Source organism: Chiloscyllium plagiosum, chromosome 17, assembly GCF_004010195.1.
Source record: "Chiloscyllium plagiosum isolate BGI_BamShark_2017 chromosome 17, ASM401019v2, whole genome shotgun sequence".
NCBI classification, from domain to species: Eukaryota; Metazoa; Chordata; class Chondrichthyes; order Orectolobiformes; family Hemiscylliidae; genus Chiloscyllium; species Chiloscyllium plagiosum.
The window spans coordinates 41,303,458-41,322,754 of record NC_057726.1 but is presented as its reverse complement, the minus strand read 5'-3'; the positions used below and the strand labels follow the sequence as shown (position 1 = coordinate 41,322,754).

The following is a 19,297-nucleotide window of genomic DNA, read 5'->3' as shown; positions in this document are numbered from 1 at the left end:
TCTTTGGTAAGGAAATAGGTCTTTCCTATCCACTCTATTGAGGCTCCTGATAATTTTTTTTACATCTTATGTAGACTTTCAGTCAGCCTCTTTTCTAAAGCAAGCAACCTCAGACTGCTTATATCTAACATTCTCTGGTTCTGGAACTTCTTGACAATTTTATTTATTAACCTCTCTAGTGTGATCATATCCTTTTTGAATTCTAGTTACCAGAGTTGAATGTATTACTCCAGTCCTGGCCTAAGTAGTGTTTTGTATTGTGTAGTACAATCTCCCAGCTCTTATATTGCTGGACCTGTCCTTCTTCCATTCAGGATCTGTGGACGTGCAGAACCCACTATTACTCCACTTTTAACAATATTTTGTGAATTCCTTTGCCTTGTTTACTCTGCCTAAATACATTACCTCAAACCTCTGTAGATAGAATTCTATTTACCACTTTTTCATGATCTGACATGTCTAATGAAATCTCCCTGTAGTGTCCACCTTCCTCAATTTCCACCACATGACCAATTTTTGGATGGTGTCTGTACTTTGTAATCATGCACCTCCTCAAGATATACCAAGTACAGTAAGGGACCTCACGGTTTTGCAATGTATTCAGCTAATGTGGTATTTGGTATGTTGGAATTAGATGAGATACTAACAAGGCTAACGTCATTGTTAAGGATGTAGAGGTAAGATGGAACCTCTGAAGATTAGACCAGATGCAGATGGAGCTATGGTTGTTTGAGGCACAGTGAAAGCCTAGTGTTCTGCTGGGTCGATGTCATTTGAAGGATCATTTGTTGACATGGACCACTCTTGAAATCAGTCAATTTTTTCCAATGTTGCAGCTAAGTTGTCAGGGTCAGGCCCCAGGTGTTGAACTTCATGGCCATGTGCTTCGGTATCCTTCTCAGGAAATGCCTTAGTGGACTCCAGGCTTTCCAGTGAACCATGACCTTTCTTCACCTTTTTGAGCTCCATTACTAAGCATCCAGTATCTCATTCTAGAATGTGGGAGCCCTTTCCTGGTTTAGCAACTCCATAAACAAACTTCCGCCTTCCATCAAACCCTTCTTATTACAGTTCTAGCAGCTGCTGTACCCGTTTTCCTTGAAGAAGGACAGGGTGCCTTTAAGAAATGCAGGCTAACTAGATGTCACCTTAGCCAAAAACTCGCATGGCCCCCTTGTAGCGTATGCAACCAATCAGCATTGCGTTTCACACTGGGTTGCATGATCCAATCATGTTGATGAGTGTGCTCCCTGCTGCCAAACCTAGCGTGGGATAATTTCACATCACATTCCCACACCTGATCTCTCACATCTAATTGCTCCTTCTCCTCTTGAGTCTAACCCAGCTGTTGTGAGTCAGAATATTTTATTAACCTGCAGAAATTGGGGTTCTTGTCATGAAATGGTTGTTGCCCCTACCCCTGAGCCAGATTCAAGTCACACCTGCTCGAGAGCTGTGTCATAACATTGCTGAACAGGTTAATCCTTGATGGGGAATGCTCATCTTTGTATGAATGGGTTGTATTCTAAATAGAGTGTATTTTTAAGCGGCTCTGGTGGCACAGTAGTAGTATTCAAGTCCCGCCTGCTTTAGGGGTGTGCCATAACATCTCTGAAAAATTGATTAGAAAATGTTTAATGTGCAGAAAATAAAAAAGAGAGGGAAAACGAGAGATAAAAAAGGTAGCTGTAAAAGCAAAAATAAATTCTTAAACCTCCAAAAATAATTATGTTCTGAAGGAATGAGATGTCACCTTCTGTCATAAAATTGCTGTCTTAACGTCATGAGGATGATTGAGTGATGATTAAGACTTCACAAGCTGGTTCACTTATATTGGAATGGATAAATCCTGACTTTTCCTGACACATTTTTAATCATAATCTATTGGGTAAATAGTTGGACTTGTTTGCATATTTGCAGTGTTGAGTAATGCACACCTGGTATGGCAAAGCTTGTGGCGATCAGGCGAACTCAGCAACTTCCTGATCTCTGAATGTAACTGTACTTCTGCGAGCACCAAAATTTATTGCCCATTTTGCTCAATAATGATGAATGTTGGCAGCCTCCCTGTTTTTTTCAGCACAAAACTGGTGCCAACGTTTGCAAGGCTTGTTGAAAAGATCCGTGACCATGTGAATGGGTAGCACATCAATCCAGTTCCAGTCCAGTTGGAATACAGAGGTTTCTTTCTTTCTCCCCTTCTTGCTCTTAGAAATACTGTAAGCATTGGGCACCGGATCACCACCTCCTTTTTCTCATTAATATTTCATGCCTACACTAGTCTCAACTGACTTTCTAAGTGAGGGTGGATGCACACTAGGCTGTGAACGTGAACAGATGATCAGTTTATAGTGAGAGGAATCTGTGTGTAATATAATTACATTATATTTTCCAAGCCACATATAGGAAGAGTATTCTTTGTGCAAAAATAAAGGAGTATAACTGCTGTTGACAATGTTATTCATCATCAGCTTAGAATGGTGGATATTGTTTTCCTCCAACATAATTTCTTCAAGTTACTGTCGAATAATATATACATTGCTAGTAATAAACAAGGAATGAATTCAGAATTGGTATTGAAAGTCTTTGGAGGAACGTACTATGTTTTCTGTAAAATATTTTTCCACTGCATTTTAAATTTTGGATTAAATGTATATAGAAAGCAGACTATTTCTTTACTTCATCTCCTGCATGTTATAGTGCTGGAGTTATGATTGGTGATGGTAGAGGCTCCAAGTTTCTTTGTCACCTCACTGACCAGAAATCCCTCCCGCTCTTACTGCCTCCCATTAGTTAATAATGGAAGAATTGAAAAGTTGATATATATCCTCTTTGGTTGTGTTATGTACAATCTTGTTTGGTCACCAAGTTCTGGAGTGGGACTTAAACTTTGAGCTTCTGGTTCATAAGTTGCGGAGTTAACCATTGTGTCTCAAGGCCTCTTAGAATACAAACTGTCAAGACTCAGTGCTGAAGAAAATTTCGGAAATAGACCTTCAGTATTGACCAACTTTATTTCATGATATATCATGGGAAGCAGCCAGTGAGTTAAACAAATGGATTGCGAACTGCTTCCCATGATATATCATAAAATAAATTTGGTCCATACTGAAGGTCTGTTTCTGAAATTGTCTTCATTACTCAGCAAGTTGATACTAACTTTTAGTTCATTTCCATTGAGAGTATCTTGGCTTAATGTAGTGCTGTGTTCGAGAGAAATTGAATACCATTCCTTGCTTGAGCCTTTAGTAAATATTGTGGTCACTGGGACCCGACACAGCATGCAGTCAAAGATCCTGCCAGCTTTGGCTGCAGGGGTATTGAGGAACTTTAACCAGTTCCTGAGTTAAGACTGTATGAATATGTATGAAAATGACACAATGCAGAGAGGACTAAAATTAATAAATTAGCTGAGGGCTGTCTTTGCTGTATTTGGATTTCAGTAGCTATTAGCTTATATTAATTGAATCAGACCATGGTATGGTCACAAAACAGATGGAGCTGAAGACAATAGAGCCTTGTTCTTCACCCCACTGTGCTGTCAGCTAATGGAGACTGAGCATGTTAACACTCCAGTATTCTGTTGGCATTTAACTTCTTCTGAAAGAATTTTAAAAATGCTCTTGCCTGAGATCCATGTCTTCCTGTTTTAAAATTTATGTTTTGTCGATACTTGGTTCAGATTTCTAAGAGAACCTAATGTATGCTTAGAAGCGACGTGTTGAAAGCTGTCTTTAAATGCAACTTGCAAGAAATCTTATAAGGTTTTGTTATGCAACATCCTTTTAATGTTAGTTTATTTTTCCCATGGAGCTGCAAACATCAGGCCCTTATTCCTTTGGAATTTGAGAATTCATTGTGAAATTATATATATCCAATCCCACCATGTGGTATAGTGACATCCATTGGAAACAAGCAGCTTGACCAGAAAAAGTAACATTAAAAGGAAATGGTTGAAAATAAAGAGGCAGAAATGAAGAATCATATGATGCAGTCCACTTGAATTTGGATTGAGCTACAGCGTTGATCAAGTTGCAATTATGAAGTTTATAAGTTTGTTTTTAACTTTAAGTTTGTAACTTTAAATTTCGGGTAAATGAATGGCATCTGTAGTGATTGTAATGAGGCCAGCAAGCTGGACCTCCATAGAGTATGAGTTCCCTGATTGGGGCTGTTAACCTGGTCCAAGCAGGGACCCTTGGTTGACATATAAAACAAGTGAGTGTCATAGATTATGACACTCTGGCACCTGACTCCCTATGGGGCAATACTATAGTTAGTCAAGGACTGGCCTCTGTGGAATTATTTCAACATCTGTGGCCTGTTCTAGAGTCTGCCCTAGAATAGGCCTGGGTGCTTTGACTGTTAAGAGAGGGCTTGGATAGTTTCATTAAGAAACGTGTGCAAAATACTTGTGATCTGTATTTTGAATGAGTAGACTAATTGTAGACCTAAAGTCCAAGAAAGGTGTTTTCGATATCCGCTTGTAAACATTTGTACTTTGATTTATTTACTTAAGAAAAAGAGAATTGGAGTCAAAATAAATAAGTAGCATTTCTATGCTTCACTGGGTATGGTGCTATTCTGTTTCATGTTGGGAGAGGAAGCAGAGGAAGCCATTTTGAAGATTGGGTTATAAGCTTCCCAACAAATCAATGAATATCATATACAGGCAAGAGGTGGTGTGTGGTCAGCGAGAGTAAAGACTACTTGGCTTTGTGAGCTACCATATCCTGATGTAGGAGGGAGATGATATTGTGTCAGAGATACCTTCTGCAGCCATCAGCAGAGTATCGGATGCACAAGACAACTAACGTGTGACCAGGGATGAAATCGGATATTCAATGACTCATGAATGCATGTGAGGCATGCCAACCCTAACAGCAGTTGCAATTTGTGGTAGGTCCCTTCCTCAAGGTGAAAAGGACCAAGGATCAAGTCCGACCTTCTTCACAGATGTATTATAAATGTCTGAACAGGTTTATTAGACATATCTGTCAATGCCAGTAGCAGAAGGAACTTCCAATGCACATGATGATCTATCCACATCTTGGATGAAAGTAGTAACAGCGCAGGGGGCAAGTTATATCTTTGTTACAGATTGCTTCTTTAAATTTCCCATTGTTTAATAACACAGCAACACAACAAACATGGCTGTTGCTGACACAATGAGTGTTATTTCCAGTTTATTCAGTAACCTGGAACAGATAGATTTAGATTAGATTAGATTACTTACAGTGTGGAAACAGGTCCTTCGGCCCAACAAGTCCACACCAACCCTCCGAAGAGTAACCCACCCAGACCCATTACCCTCTGACTAAAGCACCTAATAGTACAGACAATTTAGCATAGGCAATTAACCTGACCTGCACATCTTTGGACTGTGGGAGGAAACCAGAGCACCTGGAAGAAACCCACGCAGACATGTGCAAACTCCACACAGACAATTGCCTGAGGCTGGAATTGAACCCAGGTCCCTGGTGCTGTGAGGCAACAGTACTAACCACTGAACCACTGTGGGACATGGGCATCGCTGGCTGGCCAGCATTGATAGCCCATCCGTATTTGCCCTTGAGAAGGTGGTGGTGAGCTGCCTTCTTAAATCACTGCAGTCCACTTGCTTTGGGTTGACCCACAATGCTGGGAGGGAGGGAATTCCAGGAGTTTGAGCCAACGACTGTGAAGGACCGACAGTATATTTCCAAGTCAGGGTAGCGAGTGGCTTGAGGTGGTGGTGTTCCCAAGTACCTGCTGCCCTTGTCTTTCTAGATAGAAGTGGTCATGGGTTTGGAAGGTGCTGTCAAAGGATCTTTATTGAATTTCTGCTGTGCATCTTGTTGATAGTACACACTGCTGCTACTGAGCTCTGGTGGCGGAGGGATTAAATGTTTGTAGGTGTGTGCCATTCAAGCGGATTGCTTTGTTCTGGATGGTGTCAAGCTTCTTGAATGTTGTTGGAGCCACACCAATCCAGGCAAGTGGGGAGTTTTCCATCGCACTCCTGACTTGTGCCTTGTAGATGGTATTATATAGACTTTGGGGTGACAGGAGGTGAGTTATTCGTTGCAGTATCCCTAGTCTCTGACCTCCTCTTGTAGCCACTGCTTTTATGTGGTGAGTCCAGTGAGTTTCTGGTCAATGGTAACCTCAAGGATGTTGACAGTGGGGAATTGAGTGATGGTAATACCATTGAATGTCAAGGCATGATGGTTAGTGTCTCTTATTGGTGATGATCATTGTCTGGCATTTGTGTGGCACAAATGTTACTTGCCACTTTTCGGCCCAAGCCTAGATATCATCCAGATCTTGTTGCATATGAGCACGGACTGCTTCAGTATCTGAGGAGTCACGGATGGTGCTGAACACTGTGCAGTCATCAGTGAACATCCCCACTTCTGGCCTAGGACACTACCCTGAGGGAGTCCTGCAGAGATGTCCTGGAGCTAAGGTGACTAACCCTCCACAACCACAGCCATCTTCTGTTGTGCCAGGTATGACTCTAACTTCCTGATATCCATTGATTCCAGTTTTGCCAGGGCTCCTCAATGCCATACTCCGTCAAATGACGCCTTGATGTCAAGGGCTGTCACTCTCCCCTCATCTCTGGAATTCAGCTCTTTCTTTCTTAAAGGATATAACTGCTGGACTGAGTCTGTAGCAGGTGGTGAAGGAACCAACAAGAGGAAAAACATACATGACCTCATCCTTACTAACCTGCTGGCTGCAGAAACATCTGTCCATGATTGCAAAGATAAAAGTAATCACTGCACTGTCCTTGTGGAGACAAAGTCCCATCTTCACATTGAGAACAACCTCCATCATGTTGTGTGGCCCTATCACCGTGCTAAATGGGACAGAGTTCGAACTGATCTAGCAGCTCAAGACTGGACATCCATGAGGCGGTATGAGCCATCAACAGCAAGAGTATGGTACTCCAGTACAATCTGCAACCTCACGGCCAGGCATGTCCCCCACTCAACCATTAGAACATAGAACGATACAGCACAGAACAGGCCCTTTGGCCCTCGATGTTGCACCAACCTGTGAAATAGTCTAAGCCCTCCCACTACACTATCCCATCATCATCCATGTGCTTATCCAAGGACTGTTTAAATGCCCCTAATGTGGCTGAGATAACTACAGGGCATTCCATGCCCTTACCATCTCTAAGTAAAGAACCTGCCTCTGACATCTGTCTTAAATCTATCACCCCTCAATTTGTAGCTATGCCCCCTTGTACAAGTTGACATCATTATCCTAAGAAAAAAACTTTCATTGTCTACCCTGTCTAATCCTCTGATCATCTTGTATGTCTCTGAATGTAGGTTTGCTCGCTGAGATGGAAGGTTCGTTTTCAGATGTTTTGTCACCATACTGGGTAACATCATCAGTGAGCCTCTGGACGAAGCGCTGGTGACATGGCCTGCTTTCTATTTATGTGTTTAGGTTTCCTTGAATTGGTGGTGTCATTTCCTGTTCATTTTCTCAGGGGGTGATAAATGGGATCCAGGTCAATGCGTTTGTTGATAGAGTTCTGGTTGGAACTCTATCAAATCTCATCTTAGTTTCTTCTCTCCAGTCTGTTCTCTCCAGTGAGAACAGACCCTCAGCCTTACCTCATAAGACGTTCCCAGACCAGGCAACATCCTGGTAAATATCCTCTGCACCTTTTCCAATGCTTCCACATTCTTCCTGTAATGGGGCAACCAGAACTATACACAATATTCCAAGTGTGGCCACACTAGCATTTTGTATAGTTACAACATGACATTACGGCTCTGGAACTCAATCCCTCTACCAATAAAATCTAACACACATTGCTGCTAAGAAGGCATACAATCAACCTGGGTGGCTACTTTCAGGGATCTATGTACATGGACTCCAAGATCCTTCTTCACATCCATACTACCAAGAATCTTTCTATTGGCTTAGTATTCTGCCTTCTTGTTATTCTTTCCAAAGTGAGTCACCTCACATTTATTTGCATTGAACTCCATTTGCCACCTCTCAGCCTAATTCTGCAGTTTATTCAAGTCCCCCTGCAACTCGCAACATTCTCTCACACTATCCACTTCTCCACCGAGTTTAGTGTCATCTGCAAACTTACTAACCCACCCATTTATCCCTCCAACAGCCTACCATGTGGAACCTTATTAAAGGCTGTACTGAAGTCTATATACGCCATGCCAACTGCCCTACCCTTATCCACATGCTTGGTCATCTTCTCAAAAATCTCAACGAGGTTTGTGAGACATGACCTGCCCTTGATGAAACCATGTTGACTATCTGCAATCAAACAGTTCCTTACTAGGTGATTATAAATCCTATATCTTATAATCCTTTCCAAAACCTTTCCTACAACAGACATAAGGCTCACTGGTCTATAATTACCTGGGTGATCTTTACTCCCCTTCTTGAACAAGGGCACAACATTTGCAATCCTCCAGTCCTCTGGTACTAAACCTACAGACAATGATGACTCAAAGATCGAGCTCTACCATCTCCTCCCTAGCTTCCCAGAGAATCCTCGGATAAATCCCATCTGGCCCAGGGGACCTATCTACTTTCACTCCTAGAATTGATAATACCTCCTCCTTACTAACCTCGATCCTTTCTAGTCTAATATCTCATATCTCATTCTTCTCCTCTACAGTATTCTCCTTTTCCTGAGTGAAAACAGATGAGAAATATTCGTTTAGCACCTCTCCGATCTCCACAGGGTCCACACACAACTTCCCCTTCTGTCTTTGACTAGCCCTTTTCCTAGAGGAGGGTGGGGGTGGGGATAGAGTAGCATAGAGTCGCAGTAGGGTTAAAATCAACGAGGTAAAAACAATGACTGCAGATGCTGGAAACCAGATTCTGGATCAGTGGTGCTGGAAGAGCACAGCAATTCAGGCAGCATCCGAAAAGCTTTGAAATCGACATTTCGGGCAAAAGCCCTTCATCAGGAATAAAGTCCTCGGATGCTGCCTGAATTGCTGTGCTCTTCCAGCACCACTGATCCAGAATAAGAGCAAAATCTGTCCAGCTCCTTGGCAGCTGATCTCCCTCACTATTAACTGCTGAAAAAATGTTAGAAGCTGTGATGGACACAGTGAATGTTACTGCCTTTATGCCTTTTCCTCCTGAAGAGGAGAATGAATTTCTTCTGAGACATTCCAGGCATTAGAGGCAGCTACTGTGTGTTACACACTGCCTGCATCAGTGGAACCTGACCCGGTGCTAAAACATTCCCGGAGGAACTTCAGAAAAATAACCAGCCTGTGTCCTCAGACTCAGAGGGGAAGGGACCCCACCCTCCTCTAGCTTATCTCTCTAGCTTATCTCTCCACACTTCAGGCTCTCTGCCTTTATTCCTGATGAAGGGCTTTTGCCCGAAACGTCGATTTCGAAACTTTTCGGATGCTGCCTGAATTGCTGTGCTCTTCCAGCACCACTGATCCAGAATCTGGTTTCCAGCATCTGCAGTCATTGTTTTTACCCCTTAGCCCTTTTCCTACCCTAGTCATCCTTTTATTCCTCACATACCTATAGAAAGCTTTAGTGTTCTCCTTTATTCTGTTTGCTAAAGACTGTTCATGTCCTCTCCTTGCTCTTCTTAACTCTGTCTTTAAATCCTTCCTAGCTAATCTGTAACTTCCTGGAACCATCTCATCTCAATGTCTCACATAAGCTTCCTTCTTCCGCTTAACAAGAGATATAATTTCTTTAGTAAACCACGGTTCCCTCTTATTCCCCCCCCCCCGCCTGATAGGGACATACCTATCAAGGACACGCAATACCTGTTCCTTAAATCAGTTCCACATTTCGATTGTCCTCATTCCCTGCATTTTGCTACCCCATTCTATGCATCCTAAGTCTTGTCTAATCATATTATAATTGCCCTTTCCCCCATCTATAACTCTTGCCCTGTGGCATGTACCTATCTCTTTATATCGCTAAACTAAACGTAACCGAATTATGCTCACCTGCCATTAAATCAAACATCTGCCTGGTTCATCACCATGCACTAGATCCAGCGTGGCCTCTCCTCTTGTTAGTCCTTCGACATATTGTGTCAGGAAACCATCCTGTACACATTGGACCAAAACTGATCCATTCAATGTACTAGAATTATAGCATTTCCAGTCAATGTAGTGGAAGTCCCCCATAATGACAACATTGTTCCATTCACTCCTACCCAGAATTGTTTTGCCAATCATCTCCTCCACATACCCGGAATCCTGCGGAGGCCTATAAAAAAATCTCCCAGCAGCGTGACCTCTCCTCTCCTGTTTCTAACCTCCGCCCATTCCACTTCAATAGACGAGTCCTCGTCAAACGTTCTTTCAGCCACCATTATACTGTCCTTGACTAATAGGGCCACACCTCCCCCTCTTTTACTGCCTTCCCTGTGCTTAATGAAAGATCTAAATGCTGGAACATGCTTCAACATCCGTTCCTGACCCTGCTGTATCCATGTCTCCGAAATGGCCACAATATCGAAGCACCAAATACTGCGAGCTCACCTACCTTATTTTGGATACCTCTGGCATTGAAGTAGACACACTTCAAACCAGCTTGCTGTCTGCCAGCACACTCCTGTGACTGTGAATTCCTGTCCATCCCCTCCCTACACTCATCCTCCTGTGCACTGGAACTACACCTCAGGTTCCCATCTCCCTGTTGAGTTAGTTTAAACCCACCTGAATAGCACTAGCAAATTTCCCACCCAAGATATTAGTACACCTCAGGTTCAAGTGAAGACCGTCCTGTTTGTACAAGTCCCACCTTCCCCAGAATGAGCCCCAATTATCCGTGTACCTGAAACCCTCTCTCCTTCACTATCCCTGCAGCCACGTGTTCAGCTGATATCTCTCCCTATTCTTTGCCTCGCTATCACGTGGCACGGGTAACAAACCCAAGATAACAACTGTTTGATCTAGCTCTCAGCTTCCACCCTAGCTCCCTGAAATCCTGCCTTACATCCCTATCCCTCTTTCTACCTATGTCGTTGGTACCTATGTGGACCATGACTTGGGGCTGGTCACTTTGTCCCTTCAGGATCCCAAAGACATGATCCGAGACATCATGGACCTTGGCACCTGGGAGGCAACACAACAACCGTGAGTCTCGTTCATTCCCAATGAACCTTCCATCTGACCCTCTAACTATTGAGTCCCCAAGACAGTATCCAAAACGGTATACTTGTTTGCGTATTTTGAGAAGATTTGTAGGTCAGGTTGAGGTTCTGGATGTAGGTTTGCTTGCTGAGCTGGAAGATTCTTGTTCAGATGTTTCATCACAATACTAGGTAACATCTTTAGTGAGCCTCCAGATGAAGTATTGTTGATGATTCCTGCTTTCTGTTCATATGTTTGGATTTCTTTGGGTCAGTGATGTCATTTCCTGCTCTTTTTCTCAGGGGTTAGTAAATAGGATCCAAGTCAATGTGTTTGTTGATAGAGTTCTGGTTGGAATGCCATGCTTCTAGGAATTCTCGTGTGTGTCTTTGTTTGGCTTGTCCTAGGATGGATGTGTTGTCCCAGTCAAACTGGTGTCCTTCCTTATCTGTATGTAAGGATACTAGTGAGAAAGGTCGTTTTGTGGCTAGTTGATGTTCATGTATCCTGGTGGCTAGTTTTCTGCCTGTTTGTCTAATGTAGTGTTCGTTACAGTCCTTGCATGGTATTTTGTAAATGACATTAGTTTTGCTTGTTGTCTGTATAGGGTCTTTCAAGTTTATTAGCTGATGTTTTCGTGTGTTGGTGGGTTTGTGGGCTACCATGATGCTGGGTACACTTTGACTGGGACAACACGTCCAACCTAGGACAAGTCAAACAGAGACATGCATGACAATTCCTAGAAGCATGGCATTCCAACAGGAACTCTATCAACATGCACATTGACTTGGACCCGATTTACCATCCCCCAAGGAAAGGAACAGGAAATGACATCACCATAGTAAATGACATCATCACAGGAAATAACATCGCCAACCCAAAGAAATCCAAACATATAAATAGAAAGTGATGCTTCGTCCGGAGGCTCACTGAAGATGTTACCTAATATGGTGATGAAATGTCCGAACATGAACCTTCCAGCTCAGTGAGCAAACCTATATCCAGGTATACTTGTTTTTCAGGCCAACGACCACAGGGGATCCCTGCACTGACTGTTTTCAAACAGTTACCTAGCTTTCTTCGTGCCTAGGAGTAACTACTTCCCTGTAACTCTTAGCTATCACAGTGTCCCGAATGATCTGAAGTTCATCCAGCTTCCACTCCAGTTCCCTAACGCGGTCTTGGGGGAGCTAGAGTTGGGTGCGCTTTCTGCACATGTACTTGGATGGGACACTAATGGCGTACCTCACCTCAAACATCATGCAGGAGGAACATTCCTCTCCCTGCACTGCCATCCCTGCTAGTCCCCTTATCAGAATGTGAAAAAGAAGAGCTTACCTGATGTGTCCCTGGTGTTTAAGGTTAGAGGTGGTGGTTGGGTGGGAGGCCCTACAAAGGTAGGGTCTCGGGTTTAGAAAGCAATCACGTATATAGCTGGAGGGAAATAAAATTCCCATCAAGCCAGGGGATCAACCCTGATTCAATGGAGAATGCAGGAGGGCATGCCAGGAGCAGCATCAAGTATGCCTAAAAATTAGATGTTAACCTGGTGAAGCTATCAAACAGGGCCACCTGCATGCCAAACAGCATAAACAGCAAATGATAGACAGAGCTAAGTGATCCTACAACCAATGGATCAGATCTAAGCTCTGCATTCCTTCCACATTCAGTTGTGAATGGTAGTGGACAATTAAACAACTCACTGGAAGAGGAGGCTCCACAAATATCCCCATCCTCAATGATGGAGGAGCCCAGCACATCAGTGCAAATGATAAGGCTGATGCATTCGCAACAATCTTCGGTCATAAGTGCTGACTTGTTTATCCATCTCCGGCTCCTCCAGTGGTCACCAGGGTCACAGATACCAGTCTCCAGCCAATTCGATTCACTCTATGTGACATAAAGGAACAGCTGGAGGCACTAGATAATGTAAAGTTAATGGGCCCTGATAAAACTTCGGCAATATTACTGAATACGTGCTGTAGATCTTGTCGCTCCCCTTGCCAAGCTCTTCCAGTACACTTACACACTGGCATCTACCCGACAATGTGGAAAGTTGTCCAGGTATGTCCTGTACACAAAAAGCAGGACAAATCTCACTGAGCCGATTACTGCCCCATCAGTTACTCTCATCATCAGTAAAGTGATGTAAGGTGTCATCAACAGTGCTATCAAGCAGCAATAACCTGCTCAGTGACGTCCAGTTTGGGTTTCGCCAGGGCCACTCAGCTCCAGATCTCAAAGCGTCAGATGATAGACTATGCCACATTGGCAAACTCTTTCAAAATGTGTAGCAAATAGAAAATGAAATATATCACATTGAGAGCACAACCAAAATGATGCATTGGGCAGAATGCAAGTTAGGAATACAAATACTATTACTTTGATGCTGGCACAAGTTTCTGAAATGTGCAATCAACAAATATTATGTCTGTATTATTGATCATGGTGCTACATTGCAAAGGAACAGAAACCAGCTCAGACATCAATCATAGAAGAGAAGACAGTGAGAAAGAAAACTCTGACAATGATTATGGTGTGGGTGTTAATGATCAGTCATCTGAGCAGCCATTTCTGGATGATTTATCAACTGACCAATAACTTGATTCCTGATTCCCCAGTGTCTGTCCACATAGAAGGCGCATGTTAGGAATTTGATGGAATATTTTTCACTGGCCTGAATGGATGCACCTTCAAAAACACTCCAACCTGACATTATCCAGGACAACTCTCTGCTCATTCCTGAAGAAGGGCCTGTGCCCGAAACGTCGAATCTCCTGTTCCCTGGATGCTGCCTGACCTGCTGTGCTGTTCCAGCAATAAAGTTTCAACTTTGATCTCCAGCATCTGCAGACCTCACTTTCTCCTCGAAAATTATCCAGGACAAGGCAACTTGCTTTATTGGCATCCCAACCACTCCCTTCAAAATTCACTCCATTCATCATTGACACACACAATGGCAATAGTGTGTATCGCCAACAAGATGCATTACATCAACTCAACAGAGCCCTTTCAGTAACACTTTATGAACCCACAAACGCTACCACTTTGAAAGATGAGAGTAGTAGACACATGGAATTATCACCATCTGTAAGTTCCCCTCCATATCACTAGCCATCTTGACTTGGAGCTATCATACCATTCCTTCATTGTTTCTGGGACAGCATCCTGGACATGCCTTCCTAATAACTGTGGGCATCCCTACATCCCAGGAGCTGTTGTGCTTCAAAGAGGCAGTTCACTACCACTTTCTTCAGGGCAATCTGGGATGGGCAAAACTACTGGCTTAGCCAATAACACCAACATCCCATAAACAAATTGAAAAAATCCTCATCCTCCTTTGTATCACTCTTATGATGAAGAGTGGACTGATGAGTGTTACTTCATTTGTTGGTTTAGATATACAATTTGTTGCCTTTTGTAGAGAAAACGCAGCTTGGCAACTTTCCACTTGTTGAGAAGAAGCTTTTAATATAGCTGGATTGGAAGCATTTAGCTGAAGGTGTGTCTTAGAATGGAGCACAAGTGGGATATTATTGGAGTCTGTAGCCTTTGCTGTATGCCCTCTAATATGCTGTGCTATTTCTTGATGGGATGTGGAGTGAATTGAATTGTCTGATGATGGTGATGATGGGACTTTAGGACAAGGCCACACTGAATAATCAGCTCAGCACACTTCTAGATTAAGATGTTTGCAAATGCACCAGCCTTGTCTTTAGTACTTAGTTGCTAGACTCCCCCATCATTGAGGATGGAGATTTTCATGGATCTGTTACCTCCTCTTGTAGTGATTGTAACAAGGTCAGTCAGGTGGAGCTCATAGAATATGAGTTCCCTGATAGGGTCTGTTAATTGTGGTTGAAGCAGGGAACCCTGGCTGACAGATATAAACGGAAATGTCAAGGGTTCTGTTCAGCCTGAGAGCTGGCTCTGAGGAGGCTGGATGAGTGTCAAGGACTCTCCACATGTAAATAAAGGGTGACTTGGAGACGGGATACTGGCCTCTCTGGAGCTATTTCACCTCCCACTAATAGTTTAATTTTCTATCACCAGGCATAACCTTGTGGCAGTAGTGCAGTGTTGTAATCAGACCCACTGGTTGTGGCATTGCTTAACTCTGTCTATAGCACAGTGCTTCACCTATTTGGCATTTAAACAGTAGAATACACTGTGGTATAGTCTTAATGCATTGGTTCCTTCTTTTTAGTCAGGCACAGTCCATCTCTGGCTTTGTGGTAATGGCAGAATGAAGGATATACTGGACCAAGATTTTCTCTTTGCTATTCCCTGTCTCCATTGAAAGAAAATTCTGGTCCTGTTGTTTCAGTGCTCAGATTTTCAGAAAAAACTTCTTGGTGTAATTAATCCTTGGGTTTAAAGTCTTCCACTTGGAATCTGTTCTATTAAACTTCATGTGTAGACAGTTGAAAATTCAAGGCTTTGCTGTACGTTTTTGGGTGACATTTTATTTATACAGCTTTTGGGTTCATTCCTGTATAATTTCCAATCAGATTGTGCCCATATTGTGTTGGCAGTTTCTCGTATTAAAATATTGGAAGAACAAAAAAAGCCGAAGTTTGAAGAGCCCAATTAATTAATTGAAAAGCTGAATGGGATTAGTCCTGATTTAAGAGCTATAAACAATAACAGAGGTGAACTTTCTCTTATTATACAATTTCTAATCTGCGTTATTCTGACCTCCTTTGTCAGTGCCTTTGCTTTGTACTTCACTTCAAGCCGGTTTACATTAGCGTATTTGCATTTATGATTCACGCTGTCAAATGTGTCTTCAGCAGGAGGCTGTCAAGGTAATCCATTGTCAGAAAAAAATGGTCAGTTAGTTAACCTGTACCATTGTCTCGAGTCTCCTATTGGAATGGTGTTGGTGGAGGTATGGAAGCAGTATGACGCCCTGCTCCTCAATCGGGGATTGTGCACAACAAAGTGTAATGTGATGGTGAAAGTACATTTTTGTAAAAATAAGTACAATATATCTGGCAATCTGCAATTTGCCTGCTGTGTTCAAACCCACTCCTTACAAAAAGACTTTGTTGGTAACCATGAAAAGGGGACAGAAATTCATTTTATTCAACCAGCCCACTCTTGACAGCTGGAATCACTCTTAGAAGAATTCTGCTTCTCTGCCTTGACTCAAAGTATTCTGGAAAATTCTGATGTCTCTGCATGAACAGGAAAGGCAGTAAGCTGGTCGGAAGCAAGAAGAAAATGGGCACTCACTTTTGTGACTTTTTTGATCTGTAAACCTTTAATAAAAAATGCAAAGTTTTGTTTTAAAATGTCTAAACTAAATGGAGCAACTATGGGGGCTATGCGGGTGGCGTTGGGGGAAAGGTTAGCTAAACTTTCCAGAAGAACACCTTTTCTAATATTTTATTCCTTTAAATATTGCCTTATTGCCTTTGGAAATTATTTTTGTTGCTTAAAGATTCAAGGTTGTATTGCTTGATTTCAAATGTAATTAAAATATTAGTCCAATAAAGAAAAGAAAATTAGGAGTTAAATCATCATTTAAGATCAAATGCCTAAATTTAAAAAGTGATCTGAAGTTGCTGTAATGAAATGAAGAAAACCTGACTGCAAATTGACAAAGTTTAATTGTTACTTTTTAGCATACTGTCTCACCCCTTGTAATTTCCAACAATAATATCTCCTTTTCCCATTTCTTCTCAGGTAAACGGTTACAAGAATGGATCTGTGTCATCTTGTGTGTCTGTTTGGTGGTGATCAACTTCTTTTTCCTGATGCTGCATTTTTCTATGGATCACTTTTCCAAATTAATAGTAGCCATATGTAAGTATTGTGCAGATAATGTTGATGTTATGTTGCACACTAATCATTTGAAGGAATCATTACTATTGCATGCCATAGTGTTAATCTGTGCTGGTTTTGAAAGGATGAAGAGCAGGGTTATACTTGCTGCTGTATAAATTGCAGTGAGAGCTGCATCATGTTGTGTATCAGCAGTATTACAAGCTGCAATTTCTGTGAGATTAGTGTTTGTATTTTATTTCTAGTTGGACTGTCTGCAAAATTGTGATCATTTTTCTCTAGTAATCAGTACTCTCGTGACTTCAACCAGTTACCGTAGAGATGGTTTGCCCTTTTAAGATTCTAATTGATAGAGTGATCTGACACCATCTCATATAATGTAAGATTCTTTTATTCAGAATATAACCAAGCATAAAGAAGAAATGTCTTTTAAACCTTTTCAATTCTGTCTTTCCAGGTTTTTGTTGTCGCATCTAGCCTTACTATTTATCAAAAACAGAAACAAAAACAAACATTGCTGGAAAAACTCAACAGGTCTGGCAATATCAGTGGACAGAAATCTGTGGACAAAACTTTAATTTTGAGGAAGGGTCACTGGACACGAAACGTTAGCTCTGATTTCTGGCCACAGATGTTGCCAGACCTGTGCTTTTCCAGCAATTTCTGTTTTTGTTTCTGATTTCCAGCCTCTGCAGTTCTTTCGGTTTTTACTTACAATTTGTCACTTTCTTTTTCCCATCTGCAATCCAATATGACCCCACTCTTCATTGAATCAGGAAACATTCTAATTTCTTCTTATAACTTTGACTAAATCAGGACCGCTCCATGAAAACCATGATTTCCTGAGTGTTTGTAAAACTATAACCAGTTGGAATAAGTGACAGTGCTCGAGGTGATTTGGCTTGGTACTAAATTATGAATCATTTACAGTGTCTGATGCATTGAACCATTTTAAGACTTTGTGATTTTTATTAGAATCCAGAAACCTAAAGACAATCAATCCAGAAGAATATTGAAAAAATTGCACCATTATGATGTTGAGAGTCAAAGATGGTGTTCAGGTGCAACGCAAACAGAAAAGTGTATGAAGTGTTTGTGCAGTTGAGTGGATGATGCATTTAATATTTTAATAGTTGTGTTCAGTTATTGAAATTTAGTATTTATTTATTTGATGAGTTTGAGTACGTTTGACATGGTGAGAAAGTTAAAATGAAAACCTGCAGTGACACAGTAAAAATAAAATGTGGCCTTTACATACTGGAAGTTTGATTTGGGTTGTTTTTGTGCTGTTTCACTTCAATGCAATCCCCTTAGCGAACGTAACTTTGTCCCATGCAGTACAGTCTCTCGTCAGTCCCTCATCATTCATTCACTCTGCTCTCTGTTCCAGTGCAAATTAAATTAGATTTCTCCTGTACCTGTAAAGTTTGAAAATCCAGGACAGTTAGCTGGATAACTGCTTCCAGGCATTTGCTGATCCTGGTATGTAGTCTGAACCCAGTAATTCTGCAATTGGTTGAAACTGAAGTTATTCAGCAACGTTTGGGAATGCCCCGTCCATAGAATGTGAGCGAAAGCTTGCTGAGTGTCTGTGTCCAGCATTGTGCTGATTCTGCATGCAGCATTGTAAAAGGTAATTGTAGAAAAAGTCTTGTGGTTTGAAACTTGTTTGAGTTCATGGTGTGAATGGAGCACTGTATTCTCAGGTACTTGTGAGCCAGGTGATTTCTAGTCCTGAGATAAATTTTGTAATCCAGAACTTGAAACCGCATTGACTTTTATTCTGAGGTACAGAATAATCATCCAGGCACTAGCTCTATTAAGCTAAGTAATTAAAAAAAGAAATAATTGTTTAATAATTAGTCTGTCCTTTCACATAATAAAATGTAGGGATCAAACTTTATTGTTTTTTTTAGCTGATGCTATGTAATGGTTAAAAAATGCAGTCTTTCTGTTTAGTGCCACAAGTCCTTTCCTCTGTTTCTTTTTACTGCCCTGAGTCCTAGGAACAAACCGATTCCCTACTCTTATTGACCATGATTTCTTCACAACCTCCAGCTCTTCCCAGTTTCTTCCCGAGGCCTCCCTATGGAGCACAGCCAGCCAGCAGCAGCTCTTCCTTGATCTGTACTCTAGCCCTGAAATAAAATTGCTTTTGGAATGAGCTGCCATCATGCACACATCTCTAGGACTCAGCGAGGAGTCTATTCTCATAGAAAGAGCAAAATGATTAAAGCATTTATATAAAAAAAATCCCCAACTGAATAAAATACAGATGGCAGAAATGGAATTTCCTTCAGGACATAGTTACACACGTGAAAACACATGAGATAGTCAAGTCATGACCAGTCCTACATGTAAATACGTTTTTGTATTCAGCAGTGCCTGCAGGATATCTATCC

The 19,297-nt window shown here is 41.8% G+C and overlaps 1 protein-coding gene across 2 annotated transcripts in view; it reads left to right on the top strand.

Annotated features, from left to right (window-relative positions):
- Nucleotides 1–19,297, top strand: part of si:ch211-212o1.2 (uncharacterized protein LOC492735 homolog) — a 138,081-nt gene that overhangs the window by 15,188 nt on the left and 103,596 nt on the right. Inside the window, exon 2 of one of the 2 annotated variants that reach the window (XM_043706931.1) lies at nt 16,797–16,916. The exons of the other annotated variant lie outside the window; for it this stretch is intronic. Within the exon in view, the coding sequence (XP_043562866.1) occupies nt 16,797–16,916 (120 nt within the window). The remainder of the gene's footprint in view (nt 1–16,796; nt 16,917–19,297) is intronic. 2 annotated transcript variants of the gene reach the window in all.